General features: G+C 37.2%; 8 protein-coding genes across 8 annotated transcripts; 4 read left to right on the top strand and 4 right to left on the bottom strand. All coding sequences in view use genetic code 12, as the record gives it.

Annotated features, from left to right (window-relative positions):
* Positions 1–236: 236 nt before the first annotated feature.
* ESC2 lies at positions 237–1,775 on the bottom strand (the record flags this gene model as incomplete). The annotated part of the gene is made up of 1 exon (XM_001527830.2): positions 237–1,775. One exon carries the CDS (start codon positions 1,773–1,775, stop codon positions 237–239), a length of 1,539 nt encoding a protein of 512 aa, XP_001527880.2.
* Positions 1,776–2,070: 295 nt separating this feature from the next.
* PVL30_000390 (uncharacterized protein) lies at positions 2,071–3,717 on the top strand (the record flags this gene model as incomplete). Its single annotated transcript, XM_001527829.2, has 1 exon — positions 2,071–3,717. One exon carries the CDS (start codon positions 2,071–2,073, stop codon positions 3,715–3,717), a length of 1,647 nt encoding a protein of 548 aa, XP_001527879.2.
* Positions 3,718–3,904: 187 nt separating this feature from the next.
* Positions 3,905–5,272, bottom strand: UBA4 (Urmylation protein; the record flags this gene model as incomplete). Its single annotated transcript, XM_001527828.2, has 1 exon — positions 3,905–5,272. The coding sequence occupies one exon, from the start codon at positions 5,270–5,272 to the stop codon at positions 3,905–3,907; it is 1,368 nt and encodes a 455-aa protein (XP_001527878.2).
* An 812-nt stretch (positions 5,273–6,084) lies between these two features.
* On the bottom strand, positions 6,085–6,819 carry ERP5 (Putative member of the p24; the record flags this gene model as incomplete). The annotated part of the gene is made up of 2 exons (XM_001527827.1): positions 6,085–6,519; positions 6,598–6,819. The coding sequence occupies 2 exons, from the start codon at positions 6,817–6,819 to the stop codon at positions 6,085–6,087; spliced, it is 657 nt and encodes a 218-aa protein (XP_001527877.1).
* Positions 6,820–7,196: 377 nt separating this feature from the next.
* Positions 7,197–8,780, bottom strand: rio1 (Serine/threonine-protein kinase rio1; the record flags this gene model as incomplete). Its single annotated transcript, XM_001527826.2, has 1 exon — positions 7,197–8,780. One exon carries the CDS (start codon positions 8,778–8,780, stop codon positions 7,197–7,199), a length of 1,584 nt encoding a protein of 527 aa, XP_001527876.2.
* Positions 8,781–9,272: 492 nt separating this feature from the next.
* PVL30_000386 (uncharacterized protein) lies at positions 9,273–10,246 on the top strand (the record flags this gene model as incomplete). Its single annotated transcript, XM_001527825.2, has 2 exons — positions 9,273–9,311; positions 9,467–10,246. 2 exons carry the CDS (start codon positions 9,273–9,275, stop codon positions 10,244–10,246), a joined length of 819 nt encoding a protein of 272 aa, XP_001527875.2.
* Positions 10,247–11,017: 771 nt separating this feature from the next.
* On the top strand, positions 11,018–12,997 carry RTC5 (Restriction of telomere capping protein 5; the record flags this gene model as incomplete). The annotated part of the gene is made up of 1 exon (XM_001527824.2): positions 11,018–12,997. One exon carries the CDS (start codon positions 11,018–11,020, stop codon positions 12,995–12,997), a length of 1,980 nt encoding a protein of 659 aa, XP_001527874.2.
* Positions 12,998–13,316: 319 nt separating this feature from the next.
* ESF1 (pre-rRNA-processing protein esf1) lies at positions 13,317–15,539 on the top strand (the record flags this gene model as incomplete). The annotated part of the gene is made up of 1 exon (XM_001527823.2): positions 13,317–15,539. The coding sequence occupies one exon, from the start codon at positions 13,317–13,319 to the stop codon at positions 15,537–15,539; it is 2,223 nt and encodes a 740-aa protein (XP_001527873.2).
* Positions 15,540–15,923: the final 384 nt, after the last annotated feature.

The raw sequence follows: 15,923 nt of genomic DNA, 5'->3' as shown, positions 1-15,923 counted from the left end.
GAACGGCAAGGTAAATTCCTAAAAAAAAAGAGCATTTTAGAGCTTGAGCCCATCAAGATTAGACACAGTCTTTTTTCATATTTCCAATGAAGGAGACATCAGAAATCTTAAATTTGAAAGGCATTGTTCAGTGCTTACTATATCCTTGATGTAGCTGACGAATATTAAATAGTATTTTCATATATATATATATATATATATATATATATGTATATATGTTTGTAGATCAACAAAGTCTAAACAACAACCTGGATTTCGAAATCTTCCTCTAATTCTGTATCTCGAACGCTAAGTTTCAAATCCAACTCTTCGTCATCAAAAATCAATTTGGCGCGCAGTGCTGCAGGTCCTTTAGGATCCAAGCCTTTACTATTTAAGTAAAATAACAAAATGTTTTGTAACTTTGTGGCTGGTGTCACATTGCACATAATCCGTTTATTGTCTTTTCCTTTAAGCCCAATAGCAAATACTCCATCATCTGCAATATTTGAGTTTGAGTTTGAGCTTGAGTTTGAGTTCGAGTTCAAGTTTAAGTTTGAACTTGGGTTTGTATTCACATTCGTGGCAGTATTTTGACTTTCCAGCACATCTTGTAGTACATCGTCTTCCTCGCTACTAAGATCCTCTTCCTCTGCTTCTACTACTTGCTCTTCTGCAGCAGTCTCATTCATGATAAAATTGTCAGTTGGTGTTGTAAACTCAGGGTATACCTGTAAGAAATTAGTGCTGGATTCTTTAGGAATCAAAAACACCAGCATCATTGTGGGAGGTATGTCCTCAATTTTCTCAAGTGCCGGATTAAACAGGCCACCTGGTAAAGGTATTCGAAGTGTACGAGGAGTAAAAAATGAATGGATAAGCGTCTTCCCCTCTACCCAAACTAGCGCACTCTCTTCATAATTATATCGTTGTAGCAAAATAGGCGGAAGTTGACGTGCATACGTCTTCCGGAAGAAGTCTACCGCTGATTGTAAGATCTTGTCAAATGATTTGAGACCTTTGCATCCAAGGTCTACTTGAACAGTCAAACCTTCGGGCACGGGTAGTTTAGACGAAACCCGTATTATGTATTTCCTTTTTCTTTCACTTGTCATATCAAAATCATAAAGGTCAGTTTGCAGTGGTGGAGTTTCAGATCTCAACAAACTGGTGCTGCTAGTTTTTGCTGGTTCGTAGTATTCTTCATCAGAGTCCTCTAATAGTGTCTTCTCTTTGGTATCTTTAACGGCATCGAGTTTAAGTTCTATCTCACGTTTAAGCAGTTCTTTATCAAATGAGGAGACACGCAGTGGCAGCAGCAGTTGTCGTTGCCGTTGGTGTTGTTGATGTTGATGTAGTTTTTGAAACAGCGGCAAATGGCTTTTCTCCTGTTGTAATTCATGTGACACCTTCTCAGTTTTCGTTGGCTCAACTTTAGTTATGATTTCCTCTATCTCGTCAACGCTATCACTCTTCAATACTACTTGATTGTCGTTAGATTTGTTTTGGTGTGAATCTTTAGATTGATTTAGTTCAAGTTTACGTAAGTTATTAGGATCTCGCTTTGACGTATATTCAGGGCTGTTTGATGGCTGATGATTCAACGCTGTTGTTGATTTTGGGTGTGGCACACCCGCTTTCTTCTTTTGCAGAAAAGACCCACCTAAACAAAAGAAATCATCATCAAATACAAGCTTTCTTTTGCGTTGAGTTCCTTGTGCAGACTTGGACGAGGTAGAATGGCCAGCAGAAGTATTTTCCTCTGTTTTTGGTGTACTTAGGTCGTTAGAGCTCATCGTTACCGTGATTAAAGTCTGATGTACAAAGTTCGAGGGGTTCGCGAATTCTCGAGAAAGCTTTTATTAGCTAGGCCAAGCTAGTTCAAAATAAAACGAAACTAATTATAAACAAATCAATACCTCTCCCCCCCCCGCCCCTCCTCAAGAAAAATGAAAGTCAAAAAAAAACAAAAAAAACAAAAAAACAAAAAAAACAAAGCAAATACAACAAAATTAAAACTAAAACTGAACCGAATAATTACGCACACGGACCCATTACATGGTCCAAGGTTGATGCGACTACGAGAATTCAATGTTCAGAGCGAACAGAGCGGAAAACTTTAAGAGCAAGTGCCTAACAAATTATGGCAACAACTCACTTCTTTACGAGGTTTTGAAAAAATATAAAGATGATTGGGAAAGATATATTTATCTTGTGGACGAACATTTGGTCGAGCGATTTGCAAAATTCTCATCAAGATATCATCTAACTTTTGCCAATGACATCGAAATCAACAGCATCAAGACTAAACAGGTCGATGAAATCTATTTCAATGCTCGTTTCAAGTCAAATTTGAAAATTAATGTGGTCATTGAACAAGAGGTGAATGAACACGAAAGAATATTAGATACACTTGAAACCATAAAAATTGCCGATAATGAAACAATCAAACGATTGGCATATGCAACTGCTGTGGGTGGTTGTATAACATCTATGCAATGGCTTCCCGAGAACCTTAAAAACTTTACAAGTGGAAAAAACACACATTATAATTATCTTGCAATTGGTGTGATTAATAGCGGCACTGAACTGCTTGAAAGAAAACTCGCTACTAGTAGAGAGATTTCAGTATTCAACAGCACTAAACCTTTCAAGAAGAAAAAACTTGAATCAGCTATCCAATTATGGAGGTATGATACCATCACAAATCAATTTACACTTCAACATATTATTATTACTCTGATTTATGGAGCAGTATCTGATATCAAATGGGCGCCCGTTTGCTCTAAATCGGAAGATATAATAGGCACTCTTGTTGCAACGTTTAAGGATGGAACTATTCGAGTCCTCAAGATTCCACATTCGCTAGCAAGGTACTCAGTATTGGCAGAATCATCCTTGACATTCTATTCCGACAAACATTCAAAAGAAGGAACCATTATAAACTCGAATTTAACTTGTTTTGCATTTCACGAAGAGGGTAAAATATTGGCAGGTACTGCAGATGGGTTTTTGATGGAATTTGAATTGTTTGAAACTGGTGCCGTGGAGAACGGTCCTTCATTGCCGCCGGTGCCTAATTACAAATTTTTTGTTTCCGATGGACCAATCACTCATATAGAATCGATGAAAACATTCTCGGGCGAGACAATAATATTGATCAATGGACAAGCGTTTCGAGGGACCGCTTTCATGTCTGAGAATCCAATTCAAGAAGCCTACTCCCCAGTGCATGAAAAGTCGAATGTTAAGCCCACATACAATTGTATATTACAGGATGTTTTGGTTGCGTATAATCTCGAGCTTGCAAAAATTCTCAACTTTAGGTCGCTTCAAGACGGCGCTGTTGAGATTATTAGAGTGAGCTCGCACATTTCGGCATGCAAGATGTCTGAGGTATTGGGCCATCCGTTTATGATTGCAGGAACTAGTGCTGGTGATGTAATATTGATGAACTACGCGCGAAAGCTATTTTCTAGGAGAGGCAAGAACAAGGTTCTTCAACCGTTGAAATTGTGGAAGCTCACGTGGGATACAAAAAGCCATTCTTTATCTATAAAGGGCAACTACGAACGCATTGAGGTTGAAAGTATTATACCAGCATCCTTTATGCCTCAAGAGGTTTTAGTCAATTCAGTTGCATGGAATGAGAATGCAGTTGGTTCATCGATATATGCAGTAGGTACAGCTTCCGGGCTACTAATAGTTGAACGTCTCGACCCAACGACGCATACATAGTTGAAGGGAGTTAGCAAAATAGTGCAGAAAATGGCAGAAAATGGCAGAAAATGGCAGAAAATGATGGAAAATGATGGAAAATGACGGAAAATGACGGAAAATGCAACGATGCAAAGACTATAAAACGTAGATAGTGAGACAAATATGGATAAAACAGAAAAAAAATAAAACGGTGTGCTGCCCTTACTTAGTACTTTGGAAATGCAGCATCAATATCTTCCGACCACTTATTCAAACCCCCAATGATATCCTTCGCATTTAAATACCCAGCTTCGATCAATTTTGCGGTTGCTAGTTGGGAATCGTTGCCGAACCTGCAGATTACATAAAGCTGGTCAGCCTTTGTAATATCTTGAGGCAAGAGCAGGTCTATTTTATCGTTATCACATTTACTAAAAACCAGCGGCCAATCGAGGTTGATCGAACCTGGTAAGTTTGTAATCTCAAACTGCTCCTTTGGTCTAACATCAATCAAAGTGTGTTCTCGAGACTGCGAGTTGAGCAATGATGAATATTCCTGCACTGTGATCCTGTACTTTTTTTGAAGTGGTGGATTCTTTTCGTCTATATGCCCACAAAATGATACATAATCAATACTTCCATTTTCTACCATCTCTTTAGTAATTTCTGGCCTGTCTCCGCAAACTTTACATGAAGACTGTTTTGGTCTCATTTTGAAAGTTTTCATTTGCTGTAATGGATAAGCAGAGTATGATGCAAGAAACGGCGTAAAATTCTCTCTTGTATAGGTACCCGTAAGTAGTTTAATGGTCTCCATGGCCATGGCAACTCCAACAAGTCCTATTGCTGGTCCAATGACTCCTCCATCAGAGCACGAAGTTATAGAGCTTGGCTCGGGCGCCTGTGGGTAAAAACATCTATAGCAAGGACCTACTTGGTCGTAGTTCAAAATTGTCAATTGACCTTCAGCCCTCAAGCCCGAACCGCTAACAATGGTCTTACCGAGTAAGACACATACATCATTTATCAAGTATCGTACGGCAGGATGGTCGGTACAATCTAATACCAAGTCGTATTTGTCAATGATTTCAAATGCATTAAAAACTGTTAACCTTTCGGGGTAGGTCTCCACTTTAACGAAAGGGTTCAAATCTTTCATACTTTGTTTTGCAGACTCACACTTGAGAATACCAACCAGGCTAGACTTGTGAATGATTTGTCTATGTAGATTACTCACGTCAACTGTATCATCGTCAATGATGCCTATCTCACCTATACCAGCAGCGCAAAGGTACTGCAAAGCAGGCGACCCCAAACCTCCTGCACCAACCACCAAAATTTTGGAGCTTCGTAGCTTTTTTTGAGCATTTAAGGATCCAAATTTGGGAACTATCATCTGCCTGCCATACCTTTTAAATTCTTCTAGTGACAAGGGTTCTTCATTTACCGAGTTGCTTTGTTGAAGTGAATGGCTACAAGATTGATTGTATCGCAGAGTATGCAACGATTGCAGTGCTACAGCTTTGAGCTGTTCATTTTCATTTTCAAGTTGCTGGATTCGTTGTAGTAGCTCCTCTTTGGACAAGTCCGTCATTGGTCTTATTTATTCACAGGAAAAGATAATCACGACTGCAAAATTTAGAAGATTTCCGTGAATTTTGCAAGGTAAATAAGAAGGCGATGCGCAAGTGTCACTTAGCGACTTAAGTAAGCCGCATTGTGCCATTATTTCTGTGAAACAGAAATTAGTGTCATTACCAATTATTCAGGATAATAGAGAAACAAATGAGTTAAGTTAATATAGAAGAATATAAATAGAGAGTAGAAGTTTGCACTTTAGACTTCTATCAAATTGTGTAGAATTATCGATAAATTACATATTTTACGGTCACAACAAGTTTAACGCAAATCAGTGAATATTGGTAGAGAATGGCCACTCTACTAATTCCTTTCACTTGAGTATTGTATGAGACAATTTACTTCTTACACTTAAGCACCGTACCATAATCATGGTAAAAACAGCTATGAAATCACGTAGTCAGAATATAGCCATTTAGGTTGTAAATAGAATAGCTGATACTAGTGAGCAGGTAGCGAGATTCTAGTGCACAGCAGCGGCACACTTATGTTGATTAACGCTGCTATGAGACAGGAAGGGGTGAAGAAAAAAGAACAACATTGAAACAAACAAAGAAGCAGAAAATGAAAGCGGCCGAATAACTACAAAATTGGTCACGTCATGAAGGACAAAGAGTATGTGAAAACAGTCTCAAGTAAGAAAGGAGCCTACGTTAAAAATAGTAATTGGCGTAATATCAACAATTATAAGTAGAAAGTTTACTTACCAGCTCTGAAGACATTTTTTTTTTTTTTGGTTTTTTTTTTTAACCTTCTTCTTTTTCCTAACTATACAATTTTTTGCTTGACAAAGAAAGATTTCAAGTGGCGCAATTGGTAAACACAAGTTCCAACCAAAACCACAAGTTGTACAATGGACCATTTAATAACTCTAGAGTTGGTAGATTCACTTTGGTCCCTGAATGCAGCCTCTCTTTCTCTCATTTGTTCTTGTTCCCAATGGATTTTGTTTAATTGATCGTACAAGTAATTAACTCTCTTTGTCAAGTTTTCAACTGAACGGGTTGACTTGGAGTCAACATAGTCGTGACTAGAGCCTTGTGCAACATCAAAGAAAATCCGGTGCACCTTGTTTCTTGTGTTGTCATTGTAAACTGGAGTTAAGCAAAACTTGTGTTCCCCGGACTCCAAAGATGTGAATGTAAACTCTCCATCGGGAGAAGATTTTTGATCAATCACTCTGTGGTCATTGTCAAATGTTTCCTATATCATTGTTAGTATAATAATCATTGGTGTAAAATATAAGCATTTGCATTCCTTGTCTCACAAAATAATACATACATCGATTGTGATTTGCACCTGTAAGTTTTTGTTCTTAAGATAATCGTTTGAATGATCATTTTTTTCATAAGCGTCGATTCTACCAACGACTAACGTGTCCTCTTGCAATTCCTCGAAAAAACATTTCGTTTCACCGGTTTTCACGTAAAAGTGCAATGCATTTGTTACATGAGCAAGCACCAAAAGTGCAATAACAAACTTGTTTGACAATAGTGCTAGCATCTGATTTTGTTGCAGTTGTTGATTTTTGAAGGTGTCCTTTTTTTTTGTAGAATCTCAAATGTCACCGTGATTCACAATTTGTCTCAACCTTCTTCCTTTCTCCTCACTGATTTGAAATTTTTCGGCCAAAAATTATTTTCAACTCCAACTAATGAACAGGTAATGTGTTTGCTACACAAAATAATAGTAGTAAAAAAAAAAAAGAAAAAAATAAAAAAAAATATATAAAAAAAACACAAAGATTCCTCTACACACGCGTTATTGATTTCAATTTTCTTCTTACTTCTTCCATAATGTTTGCTTTGTCTATTTTACCACAATACTTTACTCTACAAATATTATTGTCCAGTATACTTACACACCGATGCAAGAATCAATCATCCTTTTCGTTTGTTGACGAGTTTCTTCTTAACATGTTTCTTCATCTTCACCTTTCGTTTCTCTTGTTTGGCCAACTTGGCTGCTTCTTTCCTAGCTTTTTTCTCATCCTTATCTTCGTGCTTCTTCCCTTTCGGTTTGGCTTCGTCACGATCTTCCCAGTCCCCATCATCGTCATCCTCATCATCATCATCATCATCATCATCATCAGCAGCATCCTCCCCCTCCTCATTGTCCTCATGTTCATCATTTTCATCGCTGTTGTCGCCTTCATCATCACTACTTGAGTTACTGTTTATTTCTCCAGAATCATCTTCATCTGTATTCAAAGAGTCATTGTGATTATTACCCAGAGGATTTGTAACTTGCTTGTTCGATAAGCTACTCGTTACTGGTTCCTCATCATTGAGCAAACTCTTCTCCGTCGAGATAAGCTCTTTCATAGTATCAATTTTTCCCTCTGAAAACTTTTGAAAATCTCGCTCGTCTAACTGGTTCAAAGACCTCACGAGATGTAGCGAGCGGAAAACTTCATCCTCCATCTCTTGCTCAGTTGTAGTCTTTGGAGGCAAACTCTTCAAGTACTTTTCCAAGCTTGCGTCATCGCTTGTATCCACACCCAACTGTTTATCGGTAGCCGTTACGAACCCAAAAATCTGTTTCTCAGAATATACTTGTATACCACTCTTTTGAAAAAAATCATTAACGTTTTTTATGTCCATCCTCAAAAAGTCGAGTGCCATTGGATGATCCGGCTCGACCGACTGCGACACGTCAATTATATATAACTTGTCATCGTGCACTATGGAATTATATTCACTTAGATCAGCATGCACCAATCGACAACTAACGAAAAGTCTTCGAATACATAACAACATATCCTTGTAAAATCTGTAAACCTCTTCTTGGCTGTTGAATAGGTAATCTTTAAGTTTCGGCGACGGCTGACCATCTCCTTTTGTTAAGAACTCCATCACCAAAACGTGTGATTTGATTACATAAGGTTTAGGGCATGGCACTTGACTTTGATATATTCTGTTTAAATTACGAAACTCTTTTTCGGCCCAAATCTTGACCATTTTCCGGGGATTTCCTTGGTCTTTGGAGTTTCGAAGTCTAAAATCTCCATCAACGTATCGCTTTCGATCTTTAAATACAAGAATCGAGGTCTTGAAAATCTTTACTGCAAATTCTATGTTATTTTCGGGGTCATCATGGGTTCCGTGATACACATTGGCTTCTTTTCCCGTGCTTATACATCCGTTGATCCTAGACATGAGATCAGAATTGAATATCTTGCCCAAAAATCGAAGAGTTCGCGGGTCAAGGACTTGTTCAACTGTAGCTCTATTTGCACGGTCCTTGGTTATCTGTGGTCCCTTTTTGAATGGTTCGGTCTTGATCTTATCGGCATATTTTGTAACAATTGCTTCTTTCTCAGATGCTCCACGAGCAGCATCCCTATCGGTAATATTGTTGCTACTGCTTATAATGCTATCGTCATTGCCTTTGCCACTCGAAGGCTGCTCTTCAAAAGAGTCGTACTCAGAATCCAGATCCGAATCAATACGAAGCCTATCCATTTCTCTGTCTGTTTGTTTGTCAATCTTTCTTTTCTTTTCTTTTCTTTTCTTTTCTTTTCTTTGATTTTTTTATTTTGTTCCTTTGAATATCGACTTTGACACAATTTAATAAAGATAAACGCTCTTTTTGTTGTTTTTTTTTCAATTACTCTGTTTCTTTACTCGCGATAATACTTTTTTATTGCAAGATGAGGTTGCAAAAATAAAGAACAAAAATGAAGGAAAAAAAAAAAGGAAGAAGAAAACAAATTATTCGGGAACAGCTCTAAGCTAGACCGCTTTTACTTTTGATTCTCTCTCTCTCTCTTTTTTTTTTTTATTTTATTTTTTTACTTTTTTGAAACCGATCAAATCAAACATATAAACAAACATAACAATTCAAATTCATTCTTTTTTTTTTAAAAGAAAACAAAACCTAGTAGAAGTAAATAACACTTCACTAGAGTATAGAACTTTTTGTGAATAAACGACTTATTCTAAATAAACTATAAAATGACACTATCAGTTGCCTTACAGCGCTTGCTACCACAAGTATGTTTTCATCTTCTGTTTTTTTTTTCCCATATCTATCTATAATATGTTTTTTAAACGAAAAGGATATTGAAATGCAAGACAAGTTTTTTAATTTTTTTATTATTTTTTTTATATAAAAAGAGAATGCTTTGCTAACAAACTCCTTCATTTAGAAGTTCTTTGGTGTCCTTCCTTTGTTCATTGGAGTTGAAGTCATTTTGGGAATAACCATTTTGAACAAAGTCAGTGGATTATATGGAATATTATCCTTATTAACAGGTCACCCAATAAATTTTCTACAATGGCTTTACAACTTCCTATGTATTTTGCTGTTGCCAATATATGCCTCGGGGTTGATCAGTTTAGAACACAAATTCAAGAGTATTCGCAAAGTATCGCTTGCAACTATTGTTTATACTGTCGATACCATTATTGGAACGTTTTACACTATTTATTTTATATACTTTTGGTTTACAGAAGAAGATAATGATAACACTGGATATACTGGCGCCGGAAGTGCTGCTAGTTCCGCTAGTGCCGCAGGCGACGCTGTTGCAGCAGCAGCAGCAGATGCAGCAGCTCGAATGTTTTCGAAAAGACTGCCATCATCTTCCTTTTCGGAGGACACTTCTTTATCGCAGTCTGCATCACAAGGAAGAGAACTCTTTTTCATTTTCACTACAACAATTCTCACTGCGGCTGCGAGGTTTTACTTTACGCTCGTCATGTTGAGTTTCACGAAGATATTATTGAAGCAAGCATCAACAGAGTTGAGGTATAAGACTGTGGGGAGTGCAGCGGGCGCCAATAGCGAGTCAGATTTCATGATTGAAGATTCCCAAGAAGAAGAGGAAGAAATAACGCATACAAGTGGAATTTTGGGCGAAATTTACAAGTTCATGTATGATATTGAAATAAGGGCCAAGGATTTACTTGACGAATTGTTGAACTAGAGTTTTGAATAAAAATAGATTGAATGGTAAAAGTTGTTCCAATTTGGCCAAATTTGACAGCTTTGAATAGCCCATAATTATTGAGTTAACGATCAATCTTTTATTAAAGTTTTCTCATTCTTGTCTGTTTTTTCTTCTTCCTTTTCTTTTTGCATATACTACGAACCTCAATGTTGTTTAACTTTTAAAGATTTTTTGTCACAACTTCATTTTCTTTTTATTTTGGGCTTTTTTCTTTTTTTTTTTTCAAAATAGAAAAACGGATATGCTATACAAAATGCTCTCCGGTATTCTCTTTATGTCCCTTTATGTCTCTTTCCGTGATTTTCTAATTTCGAATTTAACGGATATGGAACAACTGCTACGAAAGCAATAACAGCAGCATCACTAATATATATACATACCAATGCGTGCAGACAAGGCAAATATCGGCCTCATTAAATGTCACCAAAAGAGATGTGTAGATATGAGTAGAACTTGCATTTTATTTTGTTTTAATTTTTTTAACGTGTGGGGGGGGGGGGGGGGGGGTGATGACTTTGATTATTCTAAATTTGATTTTCGTTTCTTTCGAGTTTGTATAACGTAACATGCGTTCAGAAATAGTCAGTTATGTATTTATATATTCCATGGAGTTTGTGCATTTAAATATGCAGCAAAATGTGGAGATCAGCAACCAAGAGTAGAAACCAATAGACACAGTTTGTTTTCTTTTCTTTTCTATTTTGTTTTTTTTTTTCACCCACCAAAACAATCCTTTCAATTGATAGAATGGGACAATCATCTAGTAGTGAGAATAATCATAAAACTTCAATAAATTTACAGCTATCGAGGGCCGAGGTTAATGAGTTGTTTCAAGCAAGATGTCTACAATTGCTTACACCAAAAACGTTAAGTTTTGTCAAATCTTTTTTGAAGCAGAGTTCGAATGATCCAGCAGCAAGTACACATTTATCATCAGCAAGGGTAGTCGAATGGAATCTCAATGGTTTTGAAGTAGACTCACGGGCTCGCGATGAACTCAAGGCGGCTGTCAATATACTATTTCGTATAATGAAATACATTGGCCAATTCCCATTTCCCAAGTTGAGCAGTAAAGACGATAGCGAGATCATATCTTTAACAGTGCAAGAGTTTGTTATAGCATCGGTATTTATTAGTGGGCGCTATAGGAAGCTTTTTGGCAACGATAATGGTGAAATTATTTGGAAATTCTTGTTCATTGCTCTTTCCCACCAATCGGATATGAATTTTTTCGAAGATGATCTGGATCACCTGTTTACAATTCCACTCAAATATCCTATTGAAGATGGAGACAGTATTGCTATTAAGGCGCAGAAAGTTGATTGGGGCGGTTTGGAGATTATAAAGAAGTTGAGCAATTTGGATATGAATCAGCTACAGTTACAACCAAGCCTCTTTCTAAATCTTACTACATTATTTTTGCTCACAGAATCTATACCAAATCAAAAACATAATAAGATGCATGACCAATTTGTTCACAACTTGACGACATGGAAAGATTTTCGCAAGTACTCTCTCGATTTGTTAAGATATATGAACAACGACTTGTCTAAAGATGATTTGAACAGTCAAACTTTGAGCTGGTCCGAGTTTTCACTGGGAATGAATAACTTACTTGCCCCATTTGTTGAAGTCAATTTGAGAAAAGTTGTTGAAAACAATGTATTGAACATTTCTTTACCGTTTTTTGAGACATCAGCAAATAGCAAAATGGATGGTACTGGGGATGAAGTTCCAAATGGAGCCACAACCGGAACCAAAACCACTATGAAAGAAAATGAGGGAGCTGGAGTTGAAGCTCAAAGTAAAGAGGAAACCAAGGTAGGTAATGATGTTGAATCGTCTTTTGGATCTAAATTGGTTTCTATTTCGCTAATTGCTTACATCTCATCCATGCTCCGAGGAATAGGAAGTACAATTGAAGTGACAAGATTCAACGCGATAAAGCTTTTTGCTGGTCTGGAAGCTGGGTTCTCGATAAGATCTCTTGAAAACAAAATATACAAATGGCACGCTCCAACTTTGCTATTTGTTAGCGGGAAAAGGATTAAACAGAGGACCATTGATACCAATCGTAGATATCAAGAATTTGACGAGACGTATCCCAAATTTTTTCAAGCAAACGAGGATTTGTTAAAATCATGGCAATATACCAATGATCGGATCACGTATTGCGTTCTAATTAACCAGCCTTGGCAGAACTCCAACAAGAAAAATTTTGGAGATGAAAAATCTCTCATACTCTCCCTTGAACCTAGAGCTGACTACTACACGAGTTTACACAGTGAAATTCTTAAAGGACAGCTGATATATTTCAATAATTCTGGTATGGGGCTCGGATTTGGAAATGCACAACCATTGAACAAAAGTAATAATAAAAAGTATTACCCGGGCGATGTTTCTTTAACCATAGAATCCAACCTAGAATTTGCTGTTTTCCGCCACTTAGGATCTCTGAGCACCAATGCCACAACTTACTTCAACAGGTCTAGACTGCCAAGTACAGTAGCCCATGAAGATTTTGAGGACCGATTTTTGATCACAGATTTGGAAGTCTGGGGTATTGGATCAAAAAAAGAACTAGAGGAGCAGCAAAGGCAGTGGAAATGGGAAGAGCAACAAGCAGAAGCTCGCCAAAGTGTGAATATACGTAACATGGGTGAGGAAAGGGCATTTTTGGAAATGGCTGGGTTGGTGGGAAATAACGGTAGCGGCGGATCTTTATAACTATTTAGTTGCATTTTAATTACATTTTAGTTACATTTTGGTTCCACTTTAATTGTATTTTGGTTGTATTCTGGTTGTATTTTGGTTCCACTTTGGTAGGATTTGGTAAGATTTGGTCGCTGTGCCACAAAAATGAAAATGTTCTCGGAGGATGAGTGCGGGTAGTTAATAACAAATATACGTTGAAATATACATATATATATTTATATAGATAAATATTTCCGTGGAAGGTGCGCGATGAGTATAGAATCTAGTGGAATTAACTAACCACTTGGCTAAATACATCATTTTACTAAAGGTAGACCTGTAAAAACAGCAAATGGCAAAACAAGACTCTACCAAGAATAAGGCGGGAAAGCCTTCTAAACTGAACAAGGATAGCAAGCCAGCTGTAAAGCCAGTTACTGAAGACGCTAGATTCAAATCTGTGCACAATGACCCTCGTTTCAAGTTTCCAAATTTTAAAAACTTAAAGGTTAAAGTAGACGACCGATTCAACAAGAAGGAATTGAAAAAACTTAATGCAGGTGCTTTGGGTAAGAGTGTTAAGATTGACAAATATGGAAGAAAGTTAAAGACTAAGGATAATAATTTGAGCAAATTTTACGAATACGAAAGCGATGAGGATGGAGATGAAATCCCAAAGGAAGGAATAGAAGAAGGAGAAAAAGAGGCAGATGAGAGTGAATCAGATAGTGAATCAGAAAGTGGTAGTTCTGATGAATCAGATGATGAGTCAAAAGACCAACCTCTTTTGAAGGGAAAGGAAAAGAACGATGTTGATGCTCTTGCAGAACAAATCAGGAAAGAAGAATCGGCATTAGACAGAGCAAGAGGTGAAGGATTAGGTACTTCTTCATCTTCAGAAGAAGATGACTCATCTGACTTGTCATCATCATCGTCATCGGATGACGAAGATGTCGCTTTCGAAGAGAGTGAGTCTGAGATTGAATTGGAGGAGACAAAACCAGAGGAGTCAGATCCCACAAGCTCATTTGCAGTTGTCAATATGGATTGGGACAATTTGCGTGCCGAGGATTTAATGGCTACTTTTGCATCATTTGCACCAAAAGGTGGTAAAATTGAGTCGGTTACAATCTACCCATCTGAATTTGGTAAAGAGCGGATGCAAAGAGAAGAAATAGAAGGGCCTCCAAAGGAATTGTTTAAAAACAAGAAAAAGAAATCCAAGTCCGGAAAAAGATCTAAAAATGGTTCTGATTCTAATTCTGATTCTGACTCTTCAGATGAGAGTGATTCTGATTTGGATTCTGATGTCGATATAAATGATCCCAAGCAATTGGAGAAAGTGACAAGAAAATTATATGAGCAGGATGATGGAAAGGAAGATTACGACAGTAAAGCTTTGCGTCGATACCAGTTGCAAAGATTAAGGTATTATTATGCAGTTGTTGTTTGTGATTCAGTGTCCACATCACAAGCAGTTTACGAGAAAGTCGATGGCACCGAGTACGAGTCAACGGCAAATATTTTCGATTTGAGATATATTCCTGAAGGCATGGAATTTGATGATGATGAAGCAAAGGACAGATGTACTAAAGTACCGTCAAAGTATCGCCCCGACTCACGATTTGTTACTGATGCGTTACAACACTCCAAAGTGAAGCTCACATGGGACGAAACGCCAAAAGAGCGTTTGCAGTTGTCGTCAAGACCATTATCGCAAAAGGAAATCGAGGAAAACGATTTCAAAGCGTATTTGGCCAGCGATTCCGATGATGATGGAGCTAGCGATAGAGAAGCTACCAAGGCTGGAGATTTGAGAAGTAAATACCAAAGTTTATTGGGAAATACGTTTCAAAGATTTGGAAAAGAACATAAAGGTGGCGATGGTAGTGATGATGAAGATGATATTGATATGGAAATCACTTTTGATCCAGGCTTAAAGGATGCCAAGGACGAGCAAAATGAAGAGGAGAAAGAAGAAACCACGATAGATGCATACAAGAGAAAAGAAAAAGAGAGAAGGCAAAGGAGATTGAACAAGTTCAAGGAGCAAAAAGAACAGACGGAACAAAAAAAACAGGAAGTTGTATCCGAACGTGACCAAGGAAATGGCCGTTTGAGGAACAAAAATAAGAACGCCCTGAAGATCCATGGAAGTGACAATCAATCGGAAGAGAGCTTTAGAGATGATTTGAAGAAGGATAAAACAAGAAAGGGTAAAAAGTCAAAACTGAAAAAGGGAGCAGCAGCAGCAGCAGCAGCAGCAGCAGAAGATGATGATGCAGAGCGCGATAATTTCAAAGCTGATCTTAGTGATCCAAGATTTAAAGAGATTTTTGAGAGTCATGATTTTGCCATTGATCCATCTAATAGTGAATTTAAACAAACAGAAACCACAAAAAAGATATTGCAAGAAAGAGCAAATAGAAGGAAACAGAACTCAGCTCCACAAAAGTCGGGATCTCTCAAGCATCAAGGGTCGAATAAACGAAAGGCTGCTGATGATGGTGGTAATGAGGGAGCAGATATAAAAGCTCTAGCTGCAAAACTCAAGAAAAAGAAAAGTAAACAATAGAGAATCCAATCCACGTTTAAGTGGTTTCCCACATTTTCTCTCTCCTGCCGTTTTTCTTTTTCTTTTTCTTTCGCTTTGGTAAGTAATATCTGACTGTTTTACATTCAATAATTTCAAATGCTTCTCATTTGTTTAATACAACTGAAGCTCAAACTACATACAAAAACGTTACATTCATCTATATAGAATAACAACTAATTATTAAATAGTTAAAACCTATATTTTTTTTAGAAAAAAGTAATTGAATAAAAACAAATGAACAAATAATTAAACAACTAATTAAACAACTAATTAAACAACTAATTAAACAAGTATTTAAACGATAACTCTATAAAAAACAATATAAAAATTTGTTCCCCTAATTGTCTCTGTTCATTTCTTTCT

The sequence above is a fragment of the Lodderomyces elongisporus genome, chromosome 1 (genome assembly GCF_030384665.1).
Source record: "Lodderomyces elongisporus chromosome 1, complete sequence".
Lineage (NCBI taxonomy): Eukaryota > Fungi > Ascomycota > Pichiomycetes > Serinales > Debaryomycetaceae > Lodderomyces > Lodderomyces elongisporus.
This window is presented reverse-complemented; position numbering and strand designations above follow the sequence as displayed.